This window comes from Orycteropus afer, unplaced genomic scaffold (genome assembly GCF_000298275.1).
Source record: "Orycteropus afer afer isolate SDZICR_OR568_19922 unplaced genomic scaffold, OryAfe1.0 scaffold00025, whole genome shotgun sequence".
Taxonomy (NCBI): domain Eukaryota; kingdom Metazoa; phylum Chordata; class Mammalia; order Tubulidentata; family Orycteropodidae; genus Orycteropus; species Orycteropus afer.
In genome coordinates this window covers 9,087,827-9,097,858 of record NW_006921612.1, presented here as the reverse complement: position 1 = coordinate 9,097,858, position 10,032 = coordinate 9,087,827, and the positions used below count along the sequence as shown (strand labels likewise).

Sequence of the window (10,032 nt, the reverse complement as noted above, 5' to 3'; positions counted from 1 at the left end):
GGCATAACATACTATAGAAAACATTGTTCCACCTCCTACTTTGGCGAGTAGCGACTGGGATCTTAAAAGCTAGCAAGCTGCCATCTAGATGTAATGATGGGTCTCTCCTTGTCCAGAGCAAAGAAGAATGAAGAAAACCAAAATTTATGGAAATAATTAGTCCTAGTGACTAGTACACCATCCGATCTGCAGCCTATACAACTATGAGACCAGAAGAACTAGATGGTGCCCGGCTACACCTGTCATCCACTTAGAAGGGGATCTATGTAGGAGACTCTTGATAGAGAGGGAGAACAATGTGGAACAAAACTCAAATCATTTGGAGAAAAAAAAAAAAGGTGGGGACTAGGTTTGCTGGTCCGATAGAGCCTGGTGGAACCACTGAGACTATGGCCCCTAGCTGCTCTTCAGGTCTGGAATTGAACCCACAGCTGTGGTTTTCAGCCAAACAAAACACAGGCATATGAGTTGAACATTTACCTCAGGTAGATACACTGCTTGGAGAAAACAATCATGGGAGAAAGTAAGGCTGCTTATGCACAGTGAGACAGCTCAGGGGGCAGGAGTGTATGGAGAGACAGACACTGGGAAGAGGTAACTATGGGAGGAAGTGGGAAGGTTGCTGTTGCATTGTGGTAAACTGTGGTCAATTACATGAGACAAAGTATATGTGAACTGCTGTATGGAAAGTGAATTTGCTCTGTAAATCTTCACCCAAATAACATTTTTTAAGAAAAAAGAGAAACTGTTTGACAGTATGCTAAGAAATCAAGTATTATATAAAGATTTTACTCTTGTTTCATTACAGCCAGAGATGTAGTATATCTTCTCAGAATTCCTCATCAAGTATCTCGGAACAAAGGCCTGGTAATCAACTTCTGAACAATCAGCCAATGACAATCCTGTGGAACACAGTCCTGCTCTGACACACATGGGGTCGCTGTGAGTAGGCATTAACTTGATGGCAAAGTGCTCGCTTTTTAAAAAACATAATACTTAATTATATAAATAATACTCTCTTATTTTAACAATTTCTTGTGCATAAATGTTGTCCCTTTGAGTATATCATTATAAGTCCAGGAAAAAAGCACTCTGTTAGGCTTCTCTGGTCTCCCCAGCACAACTAGCACAGAGCTGGACACATAGAAGGTGCTCAATAAAGCTCCAATAATCTAATCAGTAGGGTGTATTTAACCAAATTTTAAGCATTCTAGGTTTTGACTATTGATTTCTGATTTTTATGTTTACTGAAGAGGGAAAGTAAGTCATAACTAACAATTATTTTTAAAATTACACCATTTTAAAGAAACAGTATTTCAATAAAGAATAACTCTTTTATACAATTAGAAGTATTTTAAACAATTTGATTGAGAAGAGTTCAATTTATAGTAAGTTAACAGAAAGTTATTCTTTATAAAATAAGTCATTGCCTCCCAAAATCTATGTTCATTAGCAACAGATTGTTAAACGCATTTATTTATAATACAGCAAATAACAAAACATATTATCAGGATAATAGAGATAAGACAATGCTTGTTTTTCTAAGCATCATTTAACAATTGGAGGGAAATGTTCATAGACATATACTAAAGAAAAATATCTCTGTCTCTTAAAATCAAAATTCTCTCTCTATTATCAGGGGTTAAAATATAGAAGATACTTACAGCCCCTTCTTGATCAACATCAGCTCCCATGGCCAATAAATGTTTTACACATTCCAGATGACCCTTTCGTGCAGCCCAAACCAAAGGAGTGGTCCCATACTATTAAAACAAATGATAAATTTAAATGCAGAGATGTACTTAAAGAAACAAGGTCTCAACATGAATTTTAATAAAACTACTTTGATAATTTTTAGATAATTGTTTATACCAATTATGATTTTTATGTTAAATAAATTGAATTTCCCCATTTTGTTTGTGAATAAACCACTGCATGAAATATCTTTTAATCAACTTTATATAGCTTTATATGTGACAATTTTTTCCATCATAAAGTCATACAACTCCTAATTTTCAATAAGCTTTCATTACTATCCATATCCTATAAAACAAAATTAAAGTCCAACAATCTGACTGCACATATATATAAAATAATACTAATCAAGTGCCAACATAGCTCTAAGCCCTTTGCATGGGTTAACTCATTTAATCCTTATCACAATTATTATTGTATTTTCACTGATAAAGAAAGTCAGGTATTGAGAGGTTAAGTAAGAGGTTCAAAATCATAAAGATACTAATAAGTGGATTGAAACCCATGAATCCAGCAAGGTTAGCTTCAGAGTCTCTGCTCTTAACAACCATACCAATCAGCCTCCCTACTTGAGAGCATAAAGTAAACTTCAACCTGGAAACTGTATTCGAAAGTACCTTTTGCTGAAACAATGAGTTCAAAAGGCTTTAAAGAATATAAAAGCAACACTGCATCATCTTTGAGAAGTCTGACCTTCAAACATACGACTTTTAACTACATGAGAGATCTCAAGTTGAAATAGGCATTTAATGAATGCCTGATTGCTGTAACATCCCTGTTCAAAGAACTTTCTGTGTTGATGGAAAAGCCCTATATCTGCCTTGTCCAATACAGTAGCCATTAGTGACATACGATAATTAAGCACTTGAAATTTTGGCTAGTGTGACTGAAGAATTGAGTTTTTTCTTCTATTAAATTTAATTAATTTTAATCTAAATAGCCGTATGTGGCTAGTGGCTTGCGATCTAGTAAATTACATAGTGTGGCTTTTCTAGCCATAAGTCTTTGTAAACTTTGTGGTGGAATTTGAAACTGAGTAGCTCCTGATTGCTAAAGTTATCCACCTGGGGTATTTCTGTTCCGAGTGGCAGAAAGCAATCTTCTGGAAAGTTCTCTCTCTCAGGTGTATAAAATTCTGATGTTGGGATTGGTTGGTCGGGCCACTCTGCCAGGCTCAAAAGGAGCCCTCCTAGAGGCAGAAGGAATCTCTCAGTGGTGGGTGAGAGATATGAGAGACAGTCATTGCTGAGAGAGAGGCACAAGAGACATGTACTGCTGAGAGAGAGACAGAGATATGCACTGCTGAGAGAGACTGTCAGCTGACAGACAGTAGGCTGCGAGAGAGACTGAGGGCATTTCTGAACTTGAGCTGTTGCCTGTTTCTTCCCTAATAAACATCGTAATCTGTGAGTTCTGTGTGGCCACTGCAGCAAATTATCAAACCCAGCAGAGAGATGGTGGGTGCTGCGGGAGGAACAGTTGGTGAGAGAGCTGAAGGGAGGAAACATGTCTGGCCTCATAGGAACAGGCCTTGGGCTGCTGATGGGTCACCTCTTGTGGTGTCAGAGGTCAGAAGATGCAGCCTCCTTGCCCCTTTGGCATGGCAATTGTACTATTAACATAGCGCTATAAATTACGTCAGACATCCCACCAACCACTGTTGAAATTTGTAGCCGTGCAAGGTTGTGGTGGCGTCTTGGCCACAGCCAGCTATCCAGAGGGAATGAGTAGTTGGTTCTATGGACTTAGGACCACGGTTGCAGGGACATCAAGCTCAACCGGCATGACATACTACACAAAAATATTGTTCTACATCCTACTTTGGTGAGTAGCAGATGGGATCTTAAAAGCTTACAAGTGGCCATCTAGATGCAACAATTGATCTCTCCTTGTCCGGAGCAAAGAAGAATGGAAAAAACTAAAGACGCATGGTAACAATTACTCCAAAGGACTGGTAGACCATTCAATCCTTAGCCTATATGACCATGAGACCAGAAGAACTAGATGGTACCCAGCTACCACTGTCAACCACTCAGAAGGGGATAAGTACAGGAGATCCTGGATAGAGTAGGAGAACAATGTGGAACAAAACTCAAAATCATACAAAAAAAAAAAAAGACTAAGTTTGCTGGTCTGATACAGCCTGGTAAGACCCCTGAGACTATGGCCCCCAGCCACTGTTCAGGTCTAGAATTGAACTCACTACTGTGGCTTCCAGCCAAACAAAAGGCACGCATATGGGGTGAACATTTACATCAGGTAGATACACAACTTGGAGCGATCAATAACGGGAGAACAAAAGGGCAGTGTCTGCAGCACAGACAGCTCGGGGATGGGAGTGCATGGGAGGGAAGGACACAGAAAAGAGGTAACTATGGGGAGGAAGTGGGAAGAAAGCTGTTACATTGTGGGGGAATTGCAGTCAATGTCGTGAGACAAAATGTGTATGAACTGCTGTATGGAATATGAATTTGCTCTGTAAACTTTTATCCAAATCACAATAAAAATTAAAAAAAAGAAAGAAAGAAATTTGTAGCCCTGGGTGCTCTTCCTTGATACATGGAACCTCATGATAGCCAAAATCACAAGCCTGCCAATACAGCAGCACAGGGGAGCAAGAGACTAACAAAAAGAATATAACAAGAGGAAGGTAGTGGTCATGACCATTACCTCAAAGCAGGCTTAAAGGAACTTCCCAATTTTGTTCCTGCATCCTTATTCTTCTCTCAGAATTTAATTCTGTTTTCTAGTCTCCTACTTTGTAGATAAAAATTTTCTCTGACTCAAATGCCTCCCTAATTCCACCAATCAAAATCTTAGACATTCTCAAAGATATCACACATAGGGATTCATCATTCATGAAGCCTTCTTTATATATGCCAATCATAACTGAGCTCTCTCCCTCTGAGCATTTATTACAGTTGAATTTTACTCTTCTTATAAAATTGGATCATACAATATTTTATAATTTCTCCTCTTTCCACAGCCCCACAACATCAGCTAGCACTTGTTATTATTGTCAGGTACTATCAAGATGGCTCTGATTTATAGCAACCTTATGTATATCAGAATGAAAGGTTTTCCATCATAACCATTGGTATCTTGGAGTCCATTGTGTTGGCTATAGTGTTAATCCATCTCGTGGCAGGGTTTCCCTTGTTTTTGCTGACCCTACTCTATCAACCATGATGTCCTTTTCTAGCAACTGATCTTTCATGATGATGTATCCAAAGTAAGCAAGCTAAAGTCTTGCCATCCTCTCTTCTAAGTAGCATTCTGGTTGTATTTGTAAGACTGATTTGTTCATTCTTCTAGCAGTCTGTGGTATATTCCATATTCTTTACCAACACCACAGTTCAAATCCATCAATTTGTCTTCAGTCTTTTTTTTTCATTGTCCAGCTTTCCCATGAATATAAAGCAACTGAAAAGATCATGGTGCGCCCTTGTTTTTTAAATCTTTAAAAAGTTCTTTTGTAGCAAATGTGCCCAATGCAGAATATCATTTGATTCCTTTATTACTGCTTCCATGGATGCTGATTGTTGATCTAAGTAGAATGAAACCACTGACAACTTCAATTTCTTCTTCATTTACCATGATGTTGTTTACTGGTCTAGTTGTGAAGATTTTTGTTTTCTTCATGTTCAAACGAAGATTGTACTACTGTAGGCTGTAGTCTGGGACCTTCATCAGTAAGTGTTTCAAGTCATCTCCATTTCTGGCAAAGTTTTATCATATGCAGGCAACAGGTTGTTGACGACTTCCTCCAATCCTGATGTTGTATTCTTCATATAATCCAGCTTCTCGAATTATCTGTTCAGCATATATATTGAATAAGTAAGGTGAAAAGACATACTTTTTCCAGTTCTGAACCATACAGTATCCCCCTTTTCTATTTGAGAGACTGTCTCTTGATCCACGTATGTGTATAGGTGATGCATGAGCAAATTAAATGTTTTGGAATTCACATCCTTTATAATGTTACCCCTAATTTTTTATGATCCATAACAGTCAAATGCCTTCATATAGATGATAAAACACAGGTAATTATCTTTCTGGTATTCTACACTTTCAGACAAGATCCATCTGACATTAGAAAGATATTTCTTGTTTTATGCCTTCTTCTGAATCCAAATTGAACTTCTGGCAGTTTTCTCTTAATGTATGGCTGCAGTCATTTTTTAATTATTCTCAGCAAAATTTTGTTATCATGTGATATTAATGATATTGTTTCATATCCTTTCTTTGCAGTAGGCACAAATATGGATCTCTTCCAGTCAGTTGGCCAGGTGACTATCTTCTACTTTTTTTTTTTTTTTTTTTAATTTTGTGTTGTGATCTGGGTGAAAGTTCACAGAGCATATTGCTTTTCTATTGAACAATTCATATCCATTTCATTTTCTGACACTGCATTTAACACAATGTAACAGCACTCTTCCCACTTCCTCCCTGTGTTTACCATTTCTATTTATCCTTCTCTCCTATCCCTTCCTGCTTCTTGAGCTTTATCCCTGGGCAACTGCTGCCCTTTTGATCTCATATAGTTGGTTGTTCTTATCAGTGCATACCTCTTTGGTGTTACTGGTCATGTAGATGCCTATCATTTGGCTGAAAGTTGAAGTACAGAGGTGAGTTCAGACTTGAAGTGTTTCTGAAGACCACAGTCTTGAGGGTTTCAACAGTCACTATCAGACCAAAAAGCTTGGTCTTTTTTATGATTCTGAGTTTTGTTCCACATTTTTCTCCCACTCTGCCCAGGGCTTCCTACTGTGATTCCTTTCAGAGTGGTCAGCAGAGGTAGCTGGTCACTATTTAGTTCTGGTCTCAGGGTCATGGAGGCTGGGGTCCATGTAGTCCATTAGTCCTTTGAATTGTTTCCTTCCATCTTTGATTTTCTTCACTATTCTTTGCTCTGGATGGCTAGAGACCAACAGTTGCACCTTTAAATGGCCACTCATCTCTCAAATTTCTTGACATAGATGAGTAAGCGCTTCCAAAGTTACATGTTTGTTAAAGCATTTCAAGTGGTCCAAAATGTAGAAGTTATTTGTGACATTTTGAATGATAAAAACAAAAGGTTACACACTACATCAAACTTTCCATGATTCCTGTACCTTTATAAGAATATAAAATTTTAATATCTTTAAGAGATGAGTTAATTATAGGAGATCATATATTTAATGTATTCTAATTGTTTTTCCCCATGATGGAAGCCAGAGTTTGAAAAATGACATAAAATTTGTTTAGTTAGAAACATGAGCCAAGTAGGTAAAAATCTGTGTATGTCATTAAAAGTGATTTTGCCAGCGATAGTATTTTGTGGAATGAGAAGGGAACATAATATTCAAAACCAATTGTAACATTATCTACTAAGAACAAGCTTTGTACACCTCTACGATTAAAAGGTTTTGCTAATGGTTTTTTTTTTTTAAAAAAAAAAAAAGCATTTCAAGTGGTATTCCATCTATTCCTGGAGCCCTGCTTGCCACCAGTGCCTTCAGGTAAGCTTGAACTTCTTGCTTCAGTACCAGCAATTCTTCACCATATGTTACCTCCTGAAATGGCTGAACGTCAACCAATTCTTTTTAGTACAGTGACTCTTGTATTTCTTCCATCTTCTTTTGATGCTTCTTCCATCATTCATTTTTTTACTCATACGATCCTTCAGATTGCAAAACGAGGCTTGGATTTTCTCTTCAGGCCTTTCAGTTTGAGAAATGCCAAGTGTATCCTTCCCTTTTGTTTTTCTAACTCTAGGTCTTTGCACATTTCATCATAATACTGTACCTTGTCTTCTTGAGCTGCCCCTGGAAATACTCTCTTCAGCATTTTTACTTCATTTCTTCTGATTGCTTTAGCTACTCTGTGCCTAAAGGCAAGTTTCAGAATCTCTTCTGAGATCCATTTGGTCTCTTCCTTCTTTCCTGTCTTTTAATGACTTTCACTTTCTTCATGTGTAATATCCTTGATGTCATCCCACAACTCTCTTGGTCTTTGGTCATCACTGATTACTGCATCTAATCTATTCTTGAGATGGTCTCTAAGTTCTGGCAAGATGTATTCAAGGTCATACTTTGGTTCTAGAGGATTTGCTTTGATTTTCTTCAGCTTCAATATGAAACTGCATGTGAGCAATGGATCATCTGTTCTATAGTCAGCCCCTAGCTTTGTCTTGACTGAGAATATTGAGCTTCTCCATTGTCTCTTTCCACAGATATAGTCAATTTGATTTCTGTGTCATTCATCCAATGAGGTCGATGTGTATAGCAGTCAATTATATTGTTTTAAAAAAAGGGGGGACTTCTGATGAATAAGTTGTTGCTTTTACAGGATTCTATCACGTGATCACAGAAGCATTTCTATCACCAAGGCCACATTTTCCAACTATTGAGCCTTCCTCTTTATTTCCAATTTCACATTCCAATCACCAATAATTATCAATGCATCTTGACTGAATGTTTATCAATTTCAGTCTGCAACAGGTCATGAAAAACTACCATTTTTTCCTCTTTGGCATCCATGGTTATTGTGTTAATTTGTATTAAATAATGGGCTTTCTTGTAAGCAAAACATATAAATATTAACCTCACAGATCATGTTATACTTGAGGATACATCTTGAAAGATTCTTTTAAACAATGAATGCAATGTCATTCCTCTTTAATTTGCTGTTCCTGGCATAGAAGATCATATGATTGTTGGATTCAAAATAGACAATACCGGTCCATAAGCTCAGTAATGCTTAGAGTATCTATCTTCAAGGATCTCATTTTTTTTCCTTTCATTTGTTTGTTTAATTTTATTGTTGTAAAAATATGAAGAATATAACATTTGCCAATTCAACATTTTTCATGTGTATTATTCAATAAAAACAATTGTATCAATCATGTTGTGCAAACACCACCAATATCCACTGCCAAATTTTCCAGCTCCATAAACAAAAACTATGCCATCTAAAATATGATTCTCCTCTCCCCCCATCCCTTCTGTCCCTGGTAACCACTATCACACTCCAATCTCTATACATCTACCGATCCATATTAGTGAAATCTTGTAGTATTTGTCCCTTTGTGATTGACTTATTTCACTCAGCATATTTTCAAGGTTCATCCATGTTGTAGCACATATCAGGACTTCATTTCTCCTTATTGCTAAGTAATATTCCATTGTATGTATGTACTACATTTTGTTTATCTCTATCTGATATACATTTGGGTTGTCTCCACCTTTTGGTTACTGTGAACATTGGTATACATGTGTCTGTTTGTGTCACTGCTTTCAAGTCTCTTGGGTATATACCTAAGAGTAGAACTGCTGGGTCATATGGTAGCTTTATATTTAATTTTTGAGGAACTGCCATACCATTTTCCATTTTTGACAATTTTTAATTTTCTCTGATTCATACTTTGTACATTCCATGTTATGATTGCTAACGGATGTTTGCAGTAGTTACTTCTCATTTTGAGTCATTCTACATGAGCAAATGAAGGTCCTGAAAGCTTTACTCCATCATGTCATTAAGGTTGACTCTACTTGAAGGAGGAAGCTATTCCCAAGTTGTATTCTGAGTGGCTTCCAACCTAAGAGAGCCATCTTCCAGCATGTATCAGACAATGTTCTCTTGCTATCCATTACATTTTCACTGGCTAATTTTCAGAAGTAGACCACCATGCTTTTCTTCCTGATCTCTCTTAATCTGGAAGCTCTGCTGAAACTTGTCCACTATGAGTGACCCTGCTGGTACTTGAAATACCAGTGGCACAGGTTCCAGTATCATAGCAACACACAAGACCTACAGTACAACAAACTGACAGAATCATATATATTCATCAGATAATGTCATGCTCATCGTTACAAAATATTCTGAACATCCAGCAAGATCTTCCCCACCTTGACTCTACTCTGCTTCAAAGCATCCTTGTTATTACCCTTAGAAGCAACTCAGTCTCTCTCAAATTCTGGCCTGTTTCTCCTCATTCTAATTCCTTAATGTGTACTCTGGATCCTATCTTTCTCTGTTTCATCTAGAATCTTACTAAATAATCTTCTCCCACACCATCAATCTTTTCTTCTTTTTTCCCTCTTCATCCAAACGGATTTAGGTCTCTCCTACCCTGACAGAGTTTTCAACAAGCTATACTTGTCTTAAGATCTTGGCTCAAGGAAGGGAATACCAGAATGATGTTTACTTGTGTTTTATTGACTATGCAAAGGCATTTGATTGTGTGGATCATGACAAATTATGGATAACATTGAGAAGAATGGGAATTCCCGAGCA

The 10,032-nt window shown here is 37.4% G+C and overlaps 1 protein-coding gene across 1 annotated transcript in view; it reads right to left on the bottom strand.

Annotated features, from left to right (window-relative positions):
- Window positions 1-10,032, bottom strand: part of KIDINS220 (kinase D interacting substrate 220) — a 183,065-nt gene that overhangs the window by 149,886 nt on the left and 23,147 nt on the right. The window contains exon 6 of the mRNA XM_042783667.1: window positions 1,665-1,763. Coding sequence (XP_042639601.1) covers window positions 1,665-1,763 — 99 coding nt within the window. The remainder of the gene's footprint in view (window positions 1-1,664; window positions 1,764-10,032) is intronic.